The 20,984-nt window shown below is 51.1% G+C and overlaps 1 protein-coding gene across 4 annotated transcripts in view; it reads left to right on the top strand.

Moving 5' to 3' along the window:
* The window catches only part of Abr (ABR activator of RhoGEF and GTPase), a 199,107-nt gene that overhangs the window by 109,685 nt on the left and 68,438 nt on the right, over positions 1 to 20,984 (top strand). For 3 of the 4 annotated variants that reach the window (XM_037200611.1, XM_028866792.2, XM_028866790.2), the window contains exon 3: positions 16,236 to 16,334. In XM_037200611.1, the coding sequence (XP_037056506.1) occupies positions 16,236 to 16,334 (99 nt within the window). Of the gene's footprint in view, positions 1 to 8,490; positions 8,693 to 16,235; positions 16,335 to 20,984 lie in introns of those variants that run through there. The other variant, XM_028866791.2, reaches the window with a different exon arrangement.

Genomic DNA, 20,984 nt, shown 5'->3' with positions numbered 1-20,984 from the left:
TCCCTGGGTAGTTATCTTTTGGAGTGTCTTGTTCTCAAGGATAGCACTTCATTGACTTAGTTTCTATAGGAACCATTGTCCTAACCTGAGCCCTCTTTTTGTCTGATTCTTGGGAGACCCAGGGCTGTGTGTATGCTAAGCAGGTGCTCTGTCATCAAGCCACATCCCAAGCCCCCAGATTCCCCCTATTACGAAGGCTATCCATGCAGCATCTGTAAGAAATGCACAATATCCACAAGCCAGGTGGTGGTAATGCCTGCCTTTAATCCCAGCACATGGGAAGCAGAGGCAGAGGCTGGTGATCTCTATGAGTTTGAGGCCAGCCTGGTCTACAGAGCAAGTTCCAGGATAGCCAAGGCTACACAGAGAAACCCTGTCTTGAAAAGCAAAAACAAAAAACCAAAAAAAAGAAAAAGAAAAAAAAAAAAAAGAAAGAAAGAAATGTACACTATCCCCAGAAGAAAGTCATGTGACCTTAGGTGGGATCTTAGGGATGGAGTCATGGAGGAGGTAGAGGTAAGGGATAAATACCACTGAGTGTGGAAAAGTTCCTAGAGGGCTGAGAAACAGAATGGTCTGGTGTGGGTGAGTTATTGGTTTCCCAGGAAGAGGTTGAAGGTGAGTCTCTGGTGGGCCCCCCCCCCCACCCCATGTTCTTCCACACACACCTGCCAAAGAAAGAAGGGGATAAGAACTGGTGTTTACTAAGTGCTTAGCACAGTTCAGATGCTGCCCTGTGTGCATCAGGCCTCCTGGCAGCCCTAGAGATGGCGCAGTAACGATCCCCATCTTATGGAGTCAGACACACCACTCTGCACAGCAAAGCTATTCCCATTTAATAGATGAGGAAACCAAGGCACATTTAAATGCTTTGCCCTGTGTTATAGAACTGGCAAGAGGCAAAAACTAGAATTCAAATCCAGAATCCAATGGAATTTATTCTCTCTCTCCTCCTGCCCGCCTCTCCTCTCTCCTCTCCTCCCTCCTCTCCCTCTCTCTCTCTCTCTCTCTCTCTCTCTCTCTCTCAGAGAGAGAGAGAGAGAGAGAGACACCATGTGTGTGGTCAGAGGGCAGCCTTGGGTGTTAGTCTTTGCCTTCTGTCTTGTTGGAAAGCAAATCTCTTTTACTGTTTTCTGTTGTGTATGACAAACTTGGTCTGTAAACTTCTGGAGACTTCCATCTTAGCCTCGAATTCCCTGTAACAGGAACATGCTGGGATTACAGATAATTGCACTATCAGGTCATCAGATTATGTAGGAAGCACTTACTCCTCCACTGAGGCATCGCCTGAGTTCTGAGTGTTTATTAAACACACTTTATTTAGTATTTGTGTGTGTGTGTGTGTGTGTGTGTGTGTGTATGTGTGTGCTTTCATGAATTTATGTGCACCACAAGTGTGCAGAAGCCTGTAGAGGCCAAAAGAGGGTGTTGGATTCCCTGGAGTTGGGGTTACAGACAGTTGTGAGCCACCATGGGAGTGCTGGGAACTGAACCCAGGTCCTCTAGAAGGAGCAGTAAGCTCTCTTAACCATTGAGCCTTCTCTCTAGTCCCTGGTTTTGTTCATTTGTTTTACCATATAAGCAGCATTGGCTTATACCCAATAGCTATATGCTATTGAATTCTATGAGTTTTATTTGGAGACAGTATCACACTGTAGCCCAGATTAGCCTTGAACCTATGACAGTTCTTCTGTCTCTGTCTCCCTGGAACTTGACAGCCATGAGCCACCATGCCAGACTCATAGCGATCTTTTGAGTGTTGTCTGCTCTGATGGAAAGGGAAGGCAGAGAAAGGAGCAAGGGTGTGAGAGATGAGAGTCTGGTTCTTTCTGTGGCTCTAGCGACTCCACCTGCCTTGGTACTGCTCCAGGGGCCTGCCAAGCCCCCGAGCCTGGTGGGGCTTGAGCTTTTGCCAGGAGAGTTGGATGAAGATCTTCAGGCCAAGGAAACTGCATCTGGCGAAGGCTTGGAGGTGGGAATGTGCCTAGCCCTTTTTTGAGTTATTGTCCCAGTGTGATGGGTTGAGTCATCAGTGAGGAGCCAATGGGTCAGCTGCCCTTGTTTGGTCTGACTCAGTGGTTTCCTGTTGAGCACAGAGTGAGCAGTGTTTGAGAATGAGTGATGTGATGTCAGATGAGCAGTGTTTGAGAATGAGTGATGTGATATCAGAGGAGGGTGCACCAGAGAATGGTCATGCGACTTGCCTGGAATCCTTCCACACCTTCCCTGTGGCTATAATGGTGAAATCCAAAGCCCTCCACCCTGTCAGATTCGATCACTTGATTCTTTGCTGGCCTCTGAAGCTTTACCACCAACCTCCCACTTGGAATTTAACTCCACAAGACTACCCTGACTCTCTCCGTCTCCATCAGTGTGGCCTGCCCATTCATTGTTAGTTTACTTTATTGTGTTCTGAGGCTTGACGGTAAGGACTTGTGTGTGAAGGAAGCATTCTGCTGCTGAGCTTGTTTCTTTGAGACAGAGTCTCCCTGTGTAGCCCAGTTTGGTTTTGAACTTGTAAACCTCTTGTCTTAGACTCCTAAGTGCTAGAATTTCAAGTGTGTATTGCCATGCTCAGCTAGGGCTGGGTTTTCATGTCACCTCCTCCGGGGAGTCTTCCATGGCTTCTCATTTATTAGATGCATCTGTTGGCACTCTCCCAATTCATTCTAAATTCCCGCCATGGCACTATGTGTGTGTGGGAGGGGGAGCAGTTATACAGCCTTGAGAATGCTAAGCACCCACTCTGTGACTGAGCGACACCCCAGCCCCCACATTTCTTTTTATAACTTCATTTTCTCTGATTACATACTCAAAATTCTCAGTGATCAGAAATACATCATCTAGTACATGAACACTCACATCCTACAGAGAACTACTGAGAGTTTATTTGATTCTCCTTGTTTTTTCCCATATGTAGACTATATATTGAAATGAGATCACACTATTGGTAGGTAGCTTGTTATTTTACTTGGTGAAGACTTGCATACCTGGAAATGAGATCTAGTGCATTCCTTTTGTGGTATTTCATTCTGTGGATATACCAGAATTCATTTAACCAGCTCCCCTCTCCCTCTCTGCTTTCCTTTTTTAAGGAGGGATTCAGAGGGGCGGGGCAATACTGGGGATTGAACCCAGGGCCTTGCACAATTGGTCAAATACTCTGCCACTGAGTTACAGTTCTAGTCCTAATCAAGCCACTTTTTGTGTGTTGCTTTGAGATTGGTGTGTGTGTGTGTGTGTATCTGTGTGTGTGTCTGTTTTTGTGTCTGTGTGTGTGTCTGTGTTTCTGTGTGTGTTGTCTATGTCTGTGTGTGTCTGTGTGTGTTGTGTGTGTGTGTGTGTGTGTGTGTGTCTGTGTGTCTGTGTCTGTGTCTGACCACTGTATAGCTCAGGCAGGCCTGGGACTCGAAATCTTCCTGCCCTGGCTTGAGTGCCAGAATTACTAGTGTGCCATCAACCAGATTCCACTTCACGCTGTCGAGACGTTTGGCCTCTCAGCAGCCTTTTCTGCTTTCTCACTCTACTGAACACTTTCATACACACACCTTTGTGCCCTTCTGGCACTGAAAAGTGTTCTTTTCAGACAGTTCCCTAGAGTGGAATTGCTGAGTCAGAGGGTGTGAACATTTAAAATCACAATAGCCATTTCCACGGTACCCTTTCTGGAGTTGTACCTCAACAACAGAACTAAAATGTGCCCCTCCCCCGTCGGTCCTGCCTTTCCTTCGGCAAGGCCTTGGGAGTCAGTCACATGACCAATCTGCTCCTGAGACCATCAGCTCCACAAAGGGCAGTGTTCCCCATTTGCCACTACATTCTGAATGTGAGCACAATGCCTGGTATACAGTAGGCAGTTAATAAGTGCTTGCTGATTGAAATGGTAAGGGAGTGAGGATGGAGATTTGAATGTGACGAAATCCCTCCGTGTGTGTGTGTGTGTGTGTGTGTGTGTGTGTGTGTGTGTGTGTGTGTGTGAGAGAGAGAGAGAGAGAGAGACAGACAGACAGACAGACAGACAGACAGACAACCCACTGCAGGCTTTGAGATGTGGACCTAGCAGGTGTCAACAGTCTTGACCGATGCCTATTGCCATAGGAAGTTCACGGCCCTTGTGTCAGAAGTCTCCATTGGTACCGCACTGCTGTAGGACGTTCACAGCCCTTGTCCTCCATGCTCCTGTTTCAGCTGCCCTCTGTGTACTTATGTCCTGCTTCTTTTCTCTCCTGTCCCCTAACTGCTTCCTGAAGCTCCTCAAGAAACCGTCCCTAGGGCTGGGGAGTGATATAACTTATACAAGACCCTGGGTTCCAGCCTCAACGCCAAAAGGAAAGAAAAGAAGCCCTTTCTTTTGGGCCTTCCTCCCTTTGCCTGGGAAGACCTCCCTGTCTTCCCAGGAAGCCGTTCAGAAGCCCACCAGGTTCCTTCTCAAAGTCTGCAGTCTTCAGCTCCCCACACATGGCCTTCTCTGCCTCTGCCCTCTCACCCCATTACCGACTTAGTCAGCAGACACTCTCCAGTGAAGTTTTTCCTTGGCATGGATACCTTTGTTCACGCCATCCTACTTTTCATAGGTCCCTCGCCTCGGGGTTTGAGAGTAGACCAGTGGTGGGGGCTTGGCCACACATGCCAGGCCTCCTTGGGGTGTGATGCACATGTGCCAGTGAGCAGATAGATGGACAAAGGAGATGGAGAGTCCCAGTGCAGTGTTTTTTGGGGTCTGTATAGGTGTGGGTGTTGCAAAGCCTAGTTGGGCTGTGGTTTGGAAGAGGGAAAGACGGAAGAAGCCGAGTTCGGTAAAAGGGATGTGTGGGGCCGTGGGTACAGAGCCACAGGGTGACAGGCCACTGATGGAAGTGGCCGGGCCAGAAGGGGAAGCTGGGGTGGGGAAGAGGAGGGGCTTATTGGTGTGGATTTGAGGAGCTGAGGGAGGTTGCTGCTCTGACTTCAGGGGAGGAGATCCAGCTGCCTGTGCAGGTGTCAGGTCTAGAGGTGACGGTGCAGGAGAGGGAGATGAGATCCGCTCTCCAAAGGCTGGGAGCCTAGGGCTGTGGGATGGGACCTTGAACCATGACGTCACGTGTCCAGGAGGCGGGAGGAAAGATCGACCTAAACCCACTGTGTGGCCCCAGAGGCCTGAGCACTTCAAGAAAATCGGAGGACAAGGGTCATATTGGCTGTTTCTCTGGAGAGAAGGGTTTGGAACCAGGCTGAGCAGTCAAAGTAGAGAGGAAACCTAGGTCTGGGGCCTTCGTGCACATTTGAGAGGGGATGGGAGGGAGCACCCTGGGGATTTGTGAGTCACTTCCCCTCCAGAGGGAGGACGGAGGGCCTGTGAGTGGAGCCTCTGTGTCCACTGAAGGGGACATTCTTGTTACTCACTGGAATTTCCAACCAGTTGGAGTGGGTGGGGTAGCCTAAGCCTTAGGTGTTTGGGGAGCAGTTCTGTGAGGTTCAGGGCCTAGGGAAGAAGTGGGTACTGAGTCGACCATGAGTAGGAGCGTGGGGAAGTTAAGGTACCCTAAAATTAGACTGCTTCAGGGTCCCTCAGGTTTTCTTGGGTTGGCAGTAGGGACACAGAAAGACCCTGTGTGCTGCCTGCTGGTCTGACCCATGTGGACGCTGCATGCTGTGCGCGTAGAGCCCACAGGGTAGAGGACAGAAGAACCTGTAGCACAGGGCACTGAGCTGGCACACTGGTGCCCTAGGGAATGCCAAGCCTGGCTGTTCCCAAACCATGGGAACAGTCTCACCCGCCCAAACCAAATGAGGAATTGTAGCTCGAGAAGGCCCTTCCGATGTGTCCTGGCTATTTATAACTCAGCCAGAGCAAAACTGGACTCAGAGAAAGTAATGGATGACGGGTAGGAGATGTCTTGGCGGGACCCTGGTGGGACAGACCCGGACTGGCCCAGGCGCTAGAGATCCCGTCACACCTCTCCAGTCTGTTTCAGTTTGGGTGACCGGATGGGGCCTGCGTCTGGCGAGGGCAGGTTTTCCACTATTGACCGAATGGCAAGAGCCCTCCCCCAGACTTCAGAGTTCGAGAAAATTTGTTAAGGAGTGGGATGAGAAACCACTCTTCATTCCCTTTCATCCCCACTGGCCTTCTACATGCTGCTTCTCAGCTTAGGTGCCCAACGGAGTAGAGAGGACTTGGCAGGGTGGGCCCCAGCCGAGACAGTTTGCCTTCCTCTGGAAATGGCCTCAACTGTTTGACTCTGGCCTGTGGTTATATGGCTGCCACTTGTGTTGTGTATGAAAGGTGGTCATAAAAGGCACATGAGGTTTTGACGGACAGATTCAGACACGGCACCACCTGGTTGGTGGCACCTGTTCCACAGATTGACAAAGATAAAAGTGGTGAGTTGGTATATGAAGCTGAATTTTATTCCGGGCTGCCAGATATTCTAAGAGGCGATGGGACAGAAGGACACTTAAGAGGAAACTCCTCCCATATAACCACAGCTAACAACCAGTTGCAAGAATAAAGGCAGTGCGGCCATCCTTAAGCCTAGCTCAGAGCAGAGATGTGGTTTACAATGTGCTGTGCTTTTTTAAAAATGTAAATAACTTGCTTTCATTTTTAAAGTCAGGAGATTTTATATAAGCATTCATGTTTTCCCTTATGTGTGGTGCCACAGGATGAGACAGAGGCAGGCAGATAGATCTCTGACTTCCAAGCCAGCCTCATCTACATAGCTGGTTCCAGGATGGCCAGGGCCACACAGAAAGACTTCCTCTCAAAAACAACTGTAGGGAGCTGGAGAGATGGCTCAGTGGTTACAAGCACTTGCTACTCTTGCAGAAGACCTGGGTTCAGTTCCTCCACCTACATGGTGGTTCACAACCATCTGTCACTACTGTTCGAGGGGATCTGAACTGGATCTGAGGTCTTCTAATCACTGCAAGCATGGGACACACAATTGGTACACACACACTCACACACACACACACACACACAGGCAGGCAGGCAAAACAATCATACATGCACAGTAAAATTAAAACAAAACAAAACAGAAAACCAAGTCTAGCTTGGCTCCATACAGAGATCCTGTCTCAAAACAAAACTAAAACTATGAAGAATACAGACTTGGCAAACTTGAGCCTCTGTTGCTTGCCTTCAGGGAACATTAATTAGCTGGAGCCGAGGTGGTTTCTTCAGCTGCTTTCTGCCCTCTATGGCTCGGTGCTTGCCTTACCTGAACTCTGAATGAGTGCTAGAGATGTGCCACAGTTGCCTTGGATGTTGAGTTGTGAACGAGTTCCTGCAGCTGGCCCTGGACTCCTCCCCCGTGGGTGGGTGTCTCCTAGGAGGTCAGGGTAAGGGGACTGACTGGCCTGTGAGCCTCACCCTCGGCATGAATTTGGTTTCTGGAATATGGAAGACACTGAGGGAAGCACTCTGGAAGCGGGGAGGGTGGATAATGCCACCTGTCCTCGAGTGTGTGCCCTGCCTGGCCTGGTGGGGCTGGCTCTCCCCTTGTGTGGAACGGAAATACTCCAAGGAAGTGGTATTGCCAGCAGCACCTGACCATGATGTGGCTCTCGGGTGGTCCACGGTGCCCAGTGACACTTGCTTAGGACCCTGTCTGGCACTGTGCTGGGGTTGAGCATGAAGCAGGCCAGTCCCCTGCTGTACAAATACAAAGCCCTGTTCACTCGACCGTGGTGCAATGCCAACTGCGGTTTCTCACCGGCAGTGGGCCTCCCCGCCGCGAAGGTGCTGTGGAGGCCGAGGTGCGAAGGGGGCTCTGGCTGGTGACGATCCCACGGGGACGTAGACGGGGTGGATGAAGGGTGGCTTCTGGGGGAAGCCGCTCTCCTGTGCGCCCCCCCCCCTTGCCCGAGGGTTCCGGCGAGAAGTTGTAAATAAAGCTTGTCTCTGGGAAGCAGACCTCCCCCCGCGCCCGCCCGGCCTGTCTGCGGCCTCCCTCCCTCCCTCCTCCTCTGCTCCAGAAGCCTCCGCCAGCCGCTCGCCCGCCCGGTGACCACAGAGGGAACGAGCAGCTCCACCTCGCAAGTCAAGACGTGCGTTTCCTGTGCATTTGGAGCAATCGGGCCTCCGGGTCCAGAAAGGGCGGGCTCTGTGGGGCCGGCAGCGCAGCGGCGGGGCGCCTGGACGAGCCCCGGCAGCGGGCCTGGGGCGAGCGGAGCGGCGCCCGAAGAAGGAAGGGACCGCGGAGGACACTGGCTGGCGCCCCTGCCCTGCGTTCATCCCGCGAGCGGCCGCCCGGAGGCCCCGCTTCCCCTTTCGCAGGGTGGGGACACGCGGGAGGCGGGCCCGGCGCGCAGGACGGCTGGAAAGCGGCAGCAGGAAAAGGTTCATAATGGAGCCTTTCATCGCGAGCCGGTGGCCAGGTGCCAGGACCGACTCCGCGGAGGCCAACATGCTGGTGTAGGCCTGCCCTACGCTCTTCCCCGCCCGCCCGTCCCCTGCCTGCCTCCCTGCTGGGGCGCGCGGCGGCTGCTGCTACGCTGCTGCTGCCGCCGCCGCCGCCGCCGCTGCCGCTGCGTGGACCCTGCTTCCTGTTTGCCCTCTGCGGCTCTGGCTGCCATGGAAGAGGAAGAAGAGGCAATAGGCTTTTTGGACAAGGTTCTGGAGGATGAAGATGTGTTTCTCCTGGAGGAGTGTGAACTGGGAACCCCGACCAGCCCCGGCTCAGGGTCCCCCTTCTTGGTGGCCGTGAAGGTGGGAATGTGACACGCCCTGGATGCTTGTGGGGAGGGGGCAGGGCTGGCAGCTCTTGACTGATGCTGAAGCCGTGTTTGGAGAGAAATGGCTGATGTGTGCACAAGCCTCATGGCTGAGTGGAAGAGTCTTAACTCAGCATGAGATGGGCTGGTACGTTCCTGCCGGCGGATTGAGGGCTGTGTGCTCTCTCAGCAGCTGTTCTTGAGGGAGAGGTGGAGTGTCTGCTTGCCCAACTGCACCAGTTGTCCTCAGGGGCAGTGACTGCTGGCTTTCCCCTCAGTCAGCTGTGTTAGGGGATCTTTTTGGCAGTGACATGAGTCACCTGGTGGCCTGTCACTGATGTGAGTCTATTGCCCCCAGAGGAGCTGGCTGACTTGAAACTGGTGGGCAATAATTCATTGTTTCCGTGGCAACCAGAGGATAAGGGCATTTGTGAAGTGTGGCCATGGGAGCTGCCCCTTTTCCAAGGAGGAGACTGGCGACTTGATGCGTCTTGACTGATGCGGTCATTTAGAAAGATCAAGAGTCGGGGGTCACTTGGACTTGCTTGAAGGGAAGTAATTGAATCAGCTAGGGAGAGGGGGTGGGAACAGCTGTCGGGTAGGTAAGCATTTTCCCCTGGGTGGGCATAGGCAGGATGGGCCCACCTCCTCTAGGCTTGTAAACCTGCAACAGAGCTCCTAGAGAGGCAGATCAGGAGGGAAGGGGCTGTGCCAATACTTTGCCTTCTTCTCTGTCCTTCCTTTCCCCAGGGGTACAGTTCCCCCCCGGGAATGCCAGCTCTGGGATTGGTCTTTCTCTCACCTACACCTACCTTTAAGAACTCTAGCCAGAGCCTGTCCTTCCTCTCTTCTGTGCCCGGAGGGAGGGCCTGTGGGCACTGTCGTAGGGAGTATGCACACTGCAAAGCCAGCTGCCTAACCACATGGGCCCTGGAGGGTGTGGTGTCCAATGCATTGCCAGGACTAGGTGTCTGAGACTCCCTGAGTTTTCCCTTACCATGAGACGATCGCAGCTCGACCCACACTCTGGTGTGGCTCCAAGAAGGAGCTCATGGAGATTAAAAATAGACTGCAGACCCAGGTTAGGTAGGTGGCAGATGCGCGGGGTTGGGGTGGAGCAGTGACTGCAGGCCTGGGTGGGAGCTGCGATGGGATCCTGGCACCGCATCTCTGTTTGGTAATCTGGTGCTGGTTCGGAGCACCGGAGTAAGTCATGGCCCTCGTTGGACCCACAAGACCTCTGTGCTTCGGTTTTGGCCAGCCTTCCCACCAGTCTCTTTATGATCCAAGGAGCGTGCTGGAGTTCAGCAGTCATGGGATGGCCAGTTGATAAGGTTCCTAATGAACCTTCCTTCCCAGCCTTCCCAGCACAGGTACCAATACCACTCATGCTGCCTCCTAGGCACATCCTTTCTCTGGGTTGTGGTCTATAGCTTCATCGTGCTCACTGCTGACCACCTCGTGGTACCGGGTATATGCCTGGGACCCGTGAGAATTTTTGGAATGACGGAGAGTTGTCTGGACACACAAAAGCCATGCCAGATTCCTGGCCTTATTTCATCTCAAAGGTGTTCTTGGTGGGTGGTACATGGTTGTCAAAGGGGTCCTGGACACATAGCAGGCCTGACATCATCCTTCCTCCCAGGTCCCATGATGCCTGGATAGAGCCCTCCTCTCCCTTCTCCTCCCCTCCCTCCCCCTTCTGGTCCCTGCTTTAGTGTTTCTGGAGTTAACTTCAGCCTGGGAGCTTCTTGCTCATCTGTAATACCTCTCCAACACCTATTTCCTCCACCAGGCTTGGCCTTAGATAGACCGAGGCTGCAGAGAAGTGGAAATCGAGCCCCTCAGCTCCTTCCACAAGTGCTGTCAGGTTGTGTTCCAGCCTAAGTGCTCAGCCTGGCTCCATGGAGGCGACAAGGGAACAAGGCTTGGGTCAAGTTCAAGGGGGACAGGAAAGCGAAGTCAGAAAGCGTTCAGGCCGTGAGAAGCATTCTGATCAGAGAATACCAGCACCCAGGTGTGGTGGTGACTTCAGGAGATGGAGGCAGGAGGAGCACCATGTTCAAGGCCAGCCTGAACTACATAGTGAGTTCCAAGTCAGTATGGGTTGTGAGTAGACGCTGGTTCAGAAACAACAAAAAGGTCCCCAGATTCAGAGGAGGCGAGAGAGCACTTCTGATTGAGTCAGGGCTGGACCAGGAACCTGTGTGCACATGCAGGTGTGCAGGGGACCAAGGGCCTTTCTAGATGGTGCCGTCAGCGTCCTGGCTGCAGATGATCTTGGCTCACTCCTCCGTGGCAGCTGGTAGGACTCCAAGGCAATTTGCTCTTTGCTATTACTTTGCTTCAGGAGTACTTACCTTAAACAGTAGTTGTGTTGCTGTGCACTTGCCCGAACGCCAGCCCTATAAATCAATCCTGCTTTCGCTGTAATCTCCCAGGTGCTTCATCTTCCTAAGGGGTAGGTGCTTAGCTGGCTGGCAGTCTTCTCCAGAGCCGGAGCTGGAGCTTGCTACGTCTCACACACAGCCCAGCTTCCTTTGAGGAGTTAACGATCTGTAAACTCATAATGCAGATACTGATAGCAACATCACATCCCATCTGCAAAACGGTGCATACTTTTCCAAAAAGATGTTCACACGCTTCTATTTAAAGGTAGAGAGGGCTGACGGGTGGGGCCCGGTGGAAGCTGCTATTTCAAGGAACTCATTTGTCAGGAATAAAAAAGCCCTTTTGTGTTCCATATTAACTCTTCAGGTCGGTATTCTGTGCTTTAAGAGAATGGATTGTCTGAAATGCCTGTATTCCTGTTCACCCACTCGGGTCTCGCCTACTCTCTCAGGCTCCAGCAGTCTCCAACTCCCCCTTGGTGTTTCCTGAAGTATGAGCCACATAGGTGGTGACTTGGGGGACGATTATAGGTGACACCTTGATATATACATCTTCAAGTTAAATATATGGTTTAATGTAGATGAAGAAGAAACAGGACTTATACATCATTCCTGTGATTTGATCTAAGGCTTAGGGTAAGACTGTCCTTTAAAAAAAAAAAATCAGTACTTAGTAGGGCATGGTAGAGCATGCTTTTAATCCCAGCACTTGGGAGGCAGAGGCAGGAGAATCTCTGTGAATTCAAGAGTCATCCTGGTCTAACTGGTGAGAACTTGTCTCCAAAAAAAAAAAGGAAAGACAGAGAATCAGCACTGGCTGTTTAGTGGTACATACCTATAATCCCAGTGCTTGGAGGCTGAGGCCGAGGAGGACAAATTTGAGGCCATATATAAGAACTCTGTCTCAAAAAGAAAAAAAAAAAAAGCAGTTGTAAAGAAAGGTATTAAGTAACACAACACTCCATTGCGGCCAGGCTGTAGTGGTGGGTCATGAGCAACTGGGGTTCTTACGCATGTATGGAGTATGGGATCTGCCCAAAGCTTTAGACAGCAGCAAGGTAGTCCATGAAGATCTACCACCAAGAGAAGGAGCCCTTGGGGAGAGGAGAGACTCCATGTACTGCACTCCCTTAGGTATGACAGGGGCCAGCTGTGCTGAGGGTTCCTTGCAAACTGGTATGGCCCATGGGCTAACCTGTGCTGTCTGCAGAGTCCAAGGCCCTTGCTGCTCAGCTTATGGCTTTAAAGCAGTGCGAGAGCGGCCGCGCCTGCTCAGCCGCCACTGTTGCCTCAGAAAAGATAAAGGGCCCTGGAAAGATTGTTTCTTGACTTGGACTAGAACCAAACCTTAGGAGGCTTTATTTAGCCCCTAAACACTGCGGAAGCCCAGGCCGGAGCTGACCACAGCTTATCAATAGATGCTACCGTAGTGACCTGGGAGCCTCAGGACGACAAACTTCCAGCCTAGCAGGCTGTGTAAATTGCTGGGGATAAAGGGGTTCACTAGGGCTGCAGCTTGTGAGCCCTGATTGGAGAGAGAGATGACGGCTTTCTGTGTTGGGGAAAGGCTAGCTGTGTGGCAGAGCATTTGCCCAGGGTGTTCGGTGCACATGGGCGTCTCTGGAAAACACGCCGAGAACAACCATCTCTGCAGTTCAGTTATATAACCAGAGTCCAGCCTGTAGTAGTGAGGGAACAAATGAATGCCGAGCCCTGGTGTTTTATGACGGAAGCAGGTCCCCTACAAGGACGGAAGAAACAGTTGTGAATTTACCGTTTTTTATTTATTTATTTATTTATTTGCTTTGAAGTGTATCGGGTATGTCGCAAGAGGGCAGAAGCCAGACAGTAGCTCAAGAAGCAGGTACAACTATTTCCAGATTGTTCCAAAGCAGAAAGAAGCACATAGTATCTCGAGAGAGTGGCCCCTTGCCCAAAGATGGAAGTAGTCTCTTTAGGGCTAACTAAGCAACAGGCTTACTGTTAGTAAAATTTACAGAGCTTAATTTCACATCACTTAACTCTCAGGTGCCTATACCCCATCCTAGCTTGAATTTTAGGGGTGTAACCCAAAGTGGGGACTCTTGGGGGGCGGTGACTGATTATTACCTTTTAAGAGCCAGTCTTCCAGAGATCTCTTCTCAAAACCAGTCTTAGGGATAGGATCATGAGGTGAGGGTCGTGTTAAAATAGACTGTTACAAGGCTGAGTGAGGGGTCTCGTTCCACATTGAAAGAAGGCTTCTTCAGAGCAGGGCCTGCAGATCACCTGATGTCCAGAACCTAAGGAGCACTAAGGCGCTCACCTCTCTACAAGGTGTTTGCCAGATGCTCAGGTAAATGCCTGGGTGTTGGGGGACAAGGGAGGAAGGAGCTGCAGAAGGAGCAGCGGTCTGCAGCGTGGAGGGCAAGTGCAGGTCAGGCTTGGGGAGAGCTGGGAGGCCACTGCGTATCCGGATCCGGCTTGAGGACTGGAGCCCTGCCGCAAACTCTGATCTGTACTCCAGGCTGTGTCGGAGGCTGGGCTGTCTCCAAGCAACTGGCCATTCGCACCCTCTGTGCCTCAGGGCCCTCATGGTTACACCTACCAGCTTGTGAGATGGCCCCTGAAGAGCACTTAGCACAGGTCCTGGTTGCTGGGAAGCCATCAATAAATAACTCGGCCCTTCCTTCCTGTGGGGTTTGTCCTGGGTTCCTACAAATCGCCACAAACGTACAGATAGAAACAAACCTGATCTAGAGTCTTGCATAGCTTCTGGAAGCTTTCGAGGACTAAACCCATTTCGCCTCTCCCCTCCACTCCCTGGCTACTGGTCCCATTCTCTAGTCTAAAAGCCAGCAATGCAGCCTTTACCCCCCACCTCACTGTCGCATTGCCTGCTCTCTTACTTCCTTCTTATAGGGGACCCTGTGACTGCTAAGGGCCCACTTAGGTAATCCAGGAATCTTCTTATATTTAACCACACCCACCAAGTCCCCAAGTCATCAGAGTGACACAGTCATAGGTTTGAGGGAGCCACACGTGGACATCTGTGGAGTCATCGTTCTCTTTCCTCTAGGGTGAGAGAACATTTCAGAGTTGGGGGCCCAGCAGCCTCAGACCTTTGAACCACTTAGGAAAAGGTGTGAAGAATGCTCCTTTGGAAAGCCTTCAGGGACACTGGGGTGGGTTTTCTCTGTGGCTTGAGAGGTTTCTGGTGGCCTGATACACTTTTCTGGCTCACTCGTAAGGGTGTGCATTTGATGCCCAGAAGGGAGCTGTTTGAAACGAGAGGAATATAAGTACAAGCTTGGAAAGGGTGCAGGAGAGGGAGGAGATCATCCCAAGGGTGAGTTGGTTTTTTGGGGACCCTGCCTCTTTACAGTCTCGTTTGTTTCTGTTGTACAATGGGGACATACAGAGCCCACTTCAGTGTGGGTGCCTGAGGGCCGTAAAGCAAGTGTGGAGAGGAGTTAAGAGCCTTTCTTAGTAAAGGTCAGGTGTGACACTGGATTGAGGCTTGTCTTGGGGAAGAAGAGTGTGATCCAGTTGCTGCAAGGCCCGAGGGAGATCACCCACTAGCCAGGCAGGTAACCTCAAGGCTGTGCAGGTTTTAGGTGCTGAGGCTGGGGGGGTTGGGGGGTGTGAGACTTCAGCTGTGCTGTTAGGAAGAGGTGTCACTTAGCTAAGGGAAGAGCGCATCAGGCCCCGTCAGCAGGGAGAGGCCAGCTCCAGGGCCTGAGCATGACTGCTAGCTTGTTAGGAAGGCAGACGTGGCTGGGCTTTGGCTCTGGAAGAGATTGAGAGATAGGGAAGACCCTGAGGCCGCTGCAGGTATTTAAGTAAGATCTGCTGCAGCCCAGGTCGCAATTGATGTCCTCTTTGTTTGTTTGTTTATTTCATTGTCTTTCTCTCCGATTATAAACCAGGTGACAGCAGGCAGAGGGTTCTGTTTCTTTCCTTTTGTGGCCATAGGGGCTGCCATGCACTCAGTAACTATTTGTTGAGTGAACAGATAAGTGAACATATCTCTCCTAATTGAATTTTGCCGTATTTATGTCAAGTCTTTGACCAGAAGGTGTTCTTGGGAGATGGACCTTACTGCAGTGGGCTGGAGAGAGGGAGAATTCAGGGGTCAGTTAGGAGAACTTAGGTGGGAGGAACCAGTCCTGGAGATAGCCAAGGATGCTTCCAAACATGGCAGAGGGGAGGTAGAAATACTGAAGAGCAGTCAGGGATAAAGCTTGAGGGTCCTCCATGGTGACAATTGCATGCTTTTCACTGAAGGTAGATAAATTTTAACACTTCCTCTGTACCAACCACTGTGCTGGTTGGTGGCATCTGGACTGAACAAGGCATGATCCACCACCACAGGGGAACAGGAATTCAAGAGGAAGGGAAATCTAGCATGGGTCTGTGCCTTACATCATAAGGAATGGCTGAGGTATGCGTGGGCGGCCCACAGCTGACACCTGTTTCGGTGCTGAGCCCCTAGGACAGGAAGACCTCAGTACAAGTGGCCACAAGGCCAGGGCTCCCATACCCATTTCCGTCCTATTCTCTAGCCCTGTCTGAGTTTATATATCACTTCCCGGAGGGCCCGGGGGGCACGGACGTGTCTGTCCTTTGCCGTTCCATCGCTGGTCGGTCGGTAACCAAGCTCGGCCTTAGTCATGAGAGAGTATCTTTATTCCCTCTTACCTCTTCAGCCCAGACGTAAAGCAGGCCCTTGGCGGCTCTAGTCACCATTAGAAGGTTCACCAGGTAGAAAATGGTTGAGAGCGGAAGAGCTGAGAAGGATGGGGGAGGAAGCAACACAAGATGGTAAGCGGGAATGTGGGGGACCGCTTTTTCTTTGACATGCTAAGATTTTCCAAAATTTCGGTAAGACAGTACCTGGCAGAGCATGGAGGCTCCTGACGGCAACCTCGGCACTTGAGATGTTCAGGCAGGAGCATTGCTGTGGGTTCCAGACCAGCCTGGGCTGCAGAATGGGATTCTCTGTGAAAACAAACAGCAGTAATAGTGTTAAATCCAAAAAAAAAAAAATGTTAATCATCTGGCTTTTCATCACCTTTGAACATGTTGGTTAAAAGAAGAGGAAAAAAGGCAAAGAAGCATCGAGCTTTGGCCCCTTTCTCATTTGGCTTTTGGCTTGCTTTCTTGCAGGTGGAGGCAGGGAAGGGCCTGGAGATGAGGAAGCTAGTTCTGTCAGGCTTTCTGGCCAGTGAAGAAATCTACATCAACCAGCTGGAAGCCCTGTTGCTGGTGAGTACCTGAAGGAGGAGGGTGTTGCTCTCTATTAGCCAACGAGATGCTCAAAAACTGCTCTTGGCATTGGAGAGGAAGGGGACCCATACAGGAGAGACAACAGCTGTCGTGTTCACAGCTGGGCATCTGAGAACTGGGTCAGTCACTGCCACGTCTCCATGACCCCACTCTGAGAGGCAGGAAAAGACACCCAGGTGTGGGAGGACTGGCACTCTATTCAGTCGTGATGACTGTGATGACGTTGTGTTATGAATGATACAAGTGCAATGTACCACTGGGCACCTTGTTACCTCCCCAACACTGTGCTCTGGGTAGTGTCTACCAGTCAATCAAGCTGAGACCTCTTCATCACCCTGGGTCCAAGTCCTTCCCCTTCCCCAGGAAAAAGAGACCATTAGCACCATCCTGAAGGCTCGCTGTCGGGAAATGTGAGATGGAAGATGTCTGTTTTTAAAAGTGCTGTAATGCAGAAGCGTTAGACCAGCCTGAGCTCTCGGTAACGATGAAGGTGGTGTTGTGTGAATCAGATCGGGTGGTGACTATTAAAACATTCTCCAGAGATAAAAGCACCACACAGATGCGTTTGCCTTTGAGGAAAGTGCTTATTAGATGTGTCTGGGTATTATGCAGAGTGATTGTGTAGTGTGAATTCTTTTCTCTGGGTGTTGTGCAGTCAGATCGCATAAAATACTGTTTAAAAAAAAAAAAAAACTGAGGCAGGAGGATCATCATGAGTTTGAAGCCAGTGTGGGTGGGCTACATACTGAATTTCAGGCCAGTCCAAAAACCTTGTCTCAAAAAGCTAAAAAGACAAAGCAAACAAATAAAAAGTGCTAGAGAGTCAGAGATAAACGTAGATCAGTAGAGGATGGTCCTCGTAAGTAAGATAACGTTTATATACTTGCTGTGATATGAGGTGTCTTTCAGTGTCTTGACATTTATTACCCAAGGAATGGCTATTGAAATGTAAAGCTGCTTTGCAGGGCACTGTGCTGAGCTTGTTTTAGAGTCTCCCTGGGAGTTTATTGGTAAGTCCAGTGATGATTCCCAAATGGGAGACAATGGCAGATAGGAGTCTGGTCTGAATCTAGAGCCAGGACTAGGACACACAGCCTTACCTGCTGTTAACAGCAGGGATAGTGCATTGTTTGCAAACTATGCATCTCGACCCCTTGGTGGGTTGTGAAAGTGTGGAGGCTTGAGTCAGCATTTTAAAACAAATGAAAAAGAATGTCAGTGTGCATAATCTAAAGGTCAGGTACTGTTAGAATGTGTGGATATAGGTGTGTGCAGGGGCACTTTGCCTTTTATTTTAGTCCTGCTCCTCTTCTCTCCCTGCCCGTCTCTTTCTCTTTCTTTCTTATGTAGTCTTGAACTCACTCTGTAGCTGAGGCTGGCTTTGAACACCTGATCCTTAACCTCCACCTCCCAAGTGCTACAGTTACACTTATGTGTGGACCCACTACATTATTTCGTAAATGTTTTGTGGATTCCCTGGGGGGGGGGCACACCTTTAATCCAGCACTCAGGAGATAGAGGTAGGCCCATCTCTGTGAGTTCGAGGCCAGCCTGGTCTATAGAGCTAGTTCCAGGACGGCCAGAGCTACACAGAGAAACCCTTTCTTGAAAGACAAAACAAACAAAAAATGTTTTGTGGATTCAAAAACCACTGCTTTGCCAGATGTGAGAGTGTACACTTGTAATTCCAGCACTCCATAGACTGAGGCTGGACAGTCACGAGTTAAATGCCAACCTGAGCTAGATAATGAGACCTTGTCTCAAAACAAACAGATAAGACCACTGTCTTTGGAAAGTTATGCATAAACTCTTTGATCCTCAGTTTTATCTGAAGATTATACAGTTGCCCCCTCCCTTCTCTTGAGGATCTGTTCCAAGACTCACAGTGAATGCCTGAAAAACCCTGGATAGTACTGAATCCTAGATACACTAAAATACTGTGTATTTTCCTATGAATACAACCCTATAGACAAATTAGGTACAATAAGTGATTAGCAATAATCAATAAAGTTGAATGATGTTAGCAGTATATCATAATAAAAGTCATGTAGCCTCTGCCTTGAAAAGTCCAAACACACACTGGAGTTTTCAGAACGTGGGTGACCACAGCTAACTAATGGTAGCAAAACGGTTGGCACCTCTCCCGATCTCTGGATGGAGAAGATCAGGTGATCCTTTGGGACCTAGTCTGGTGCTGGGCACTAAAGACAGGAGGCAGCCGGACCTGGGGTCGCTGTATCCAAAGCTGTATTACCAGCAGAACGCAGGTCTGACAGGGACCCGACTGCCTGCCTGGGAGCCCCACTTGACACCTGACCTGCACACAGTGAGAAGACTGTGTGCTGCTTCATGTTTCCATCTGCAGTCTGGGTTCACAAGTACTACCCTCTGCATGGGACTGCAGTGAGGCTAGTGAACTGTATTCAGTTCTTAGAAAGGGGCCTCTGTGTTACCTGGCATGCTTACTATTTCCTACAGAGCTGAGCAAAGACAGGGAAGGTGCCTGTGTTCCTTTTGGTTTGGTTTTGAGACAGGGTCTTGCTACGTCAATCAGGCTGACCCCAAACTTGGAACTATCTTCCTGCTTCTGCCTCCTGCGTTCTAGATAACGGTGGGTGTGAAAGTTGATGTCTTGCCAAGTATAATGGTATGTGCCTGTAATCCCAGCACTCTAGAGGCTGCAGGAGGCTTTGGGCTACCCTCCCCCACATACACACCCCAACGGAGGAGGAGGTACCCCTGAGAGGCATGCCTCTCTTACATTCCAACCTCCTTCATGAGATGTTCTCATCTGGACAAAGATAGATTAGGAGCCAGGACAGCAGTCTCCCTGCCACACCTTCCTAAAGGCTCCTGCCCCAAAGGCACGACTGTGTTGTGCATTTGCACACTCGGCCACTCCCACCCTGTTCACTCTGGCCGCTCAGGAGCCCTTGAGACAGAGAGAAGGGTGGAAGGTTTTATTGCTGGAAGACCCAGGGAGTGGGTGGGCTGGGCTCTCCCCAGCCTCTGCTCCCAGGATAAACCTGAAAGATAAGGACTCGGTCCCTCCCTCCTTCACAGATTGGGAGGCCTCCCCTTTCTGCCACTGAGGCGCTCAATGCTGCTGTTCCCTGGGTGGTCTAGCTTAGAGGCAAAGTGTTCCTTGGCTTTCTCTCCCCTCCTCTAACCACAGGTCCCCTTATCCCTCAGGGAGTGCCTTCAAAATGGAAAGTGACTTGGAAGTGCAGAGTGTCTCTTTCCCCCTCAGACTTCCTGGTATGCAAAGGACTAGGCCTGTGTACCTAAGACTGTACACACAGGCAGACAGAGAACTTGCAGACAGGAAAGTCACACAGGGGCTCTGTTCCCAGCCCCTGGGTGTCGGCTGGAGCCAGGTTTAGTAATCTTCTCGAAGTCACTGTTGCTAACTGATGCCTGTCTGATACTCTTGAGGTCTGGGAACCCAGGTTTTTTTTTGTGGAGGAGGGGGCAGGGGCTGTAAAAGAAAGAAGAGAAAACTAACTGGATTATAGTTCTGCATGTGTTCTGTACAGGTGCGCACTCTTGTCTACAGTCCGTCCCACCTTGAAGCCATGGTTTGCCACAGCTAGTCCCGTTGCCTCCTTCTCTTAGCCTTTCATTTTGGCTGTTTGGGTCCATGTTCCTAGGGCATCTCTGCTTGCTTATCTGTGTGATCGGTTAACTACACCTCCCTGAGCTCCAAGATGCAACCAAGGCTAGGTTAGTAACTGCGCCTGGCGGGACCAAGCCTCCACGAGAGGTGGAGGAAGTGGGCAGATTTCTTTCTCCTGTTTCGAAAGGTCCACTTGCTGGGGGACAAAGTAGACATGACTGTGTGAGGTCAGAACTGGCCCAGCCCTGTCCTCTCGAGAAGCTCCCAGGGTCGGAGTTGAGGTCACCCAGGGTTTCTCTCTGAGAGTTCTTCTCACAGCCTCTCTCTCAGCCTTGCCATACAGCTGGACCAGGGAGGAGAGTGAAGGTAGCTAGTGTACTAGCTCCCTGGCCCCTCCTGGCAGAGTTGAGTCAAAGCTCAGTGAGAGGGGACTGGCCTCTGAGCCCCTCCTGGCCCAGAGGCCTGTATGTGAATCTTCAGATAAAAATAACTGACTGAGGACCAGCCAGCCCTTCCCCCTTCCTGTGGAGAATGGGGGTGAGAGCAAACGTCCTTCATCTGGTGAGAAAGTCTCATGCCTCCAGTGCAGGCTGGTCCTTGTGACTGGTCCTGGTTAGATGACTTTTCTTCCCCTTTTGTAGACAGTGGGAAGTTTAGGAGGAAGCAGAGCTGTTGGGCCTGTCTTGGCGTAGGAGGTAGCTTCCCTAGCAGCCTGCTTCTGAGAAACCTTAACCTTCCCAGGACTGTTCTCCTCCGTCCTTGGCTCCCTCCAAAGTGGGGATTGTGCCACGGTACAGGGTTGAGTGGTTTTGGGGCTCGGTGGCCATTTTTACCCGTCCACTGGGTCTTAGATAGAGACGGAAAGGGTAGCCTGTTACGTCATATCTGCTGGGGAGTCCCTTGTATCCTTCCATTTGGGCCAGGGAGAGACCAAGCCTTCCTCCTGGTTCCTCCTGCTCCCTAGTGTTCATGCAGCTCTCCACCTGCTCAGCTCTCCCCAGCTTCAGAGGCCC

The sequence above is a fragment of the Peromyscus leucopus genome, chromosome 8b, assembly GCF_004664715.2.
Source record: "Peromyscus leucopus breed LL Stock chromosome 8b, UCI_PerLeu_2.1, whole genome shotgun sequence".
NCBI lineage: Eukaryota > Metazoa > Chordata > Mammalia > Rodentia > Cricetidae > Peromyscus > Peromyscus leucopus.
Note: the sequence above shows the minus strand (reverse complement) of the source record. Positions and strands in the feature narration are given on the sequence as shown.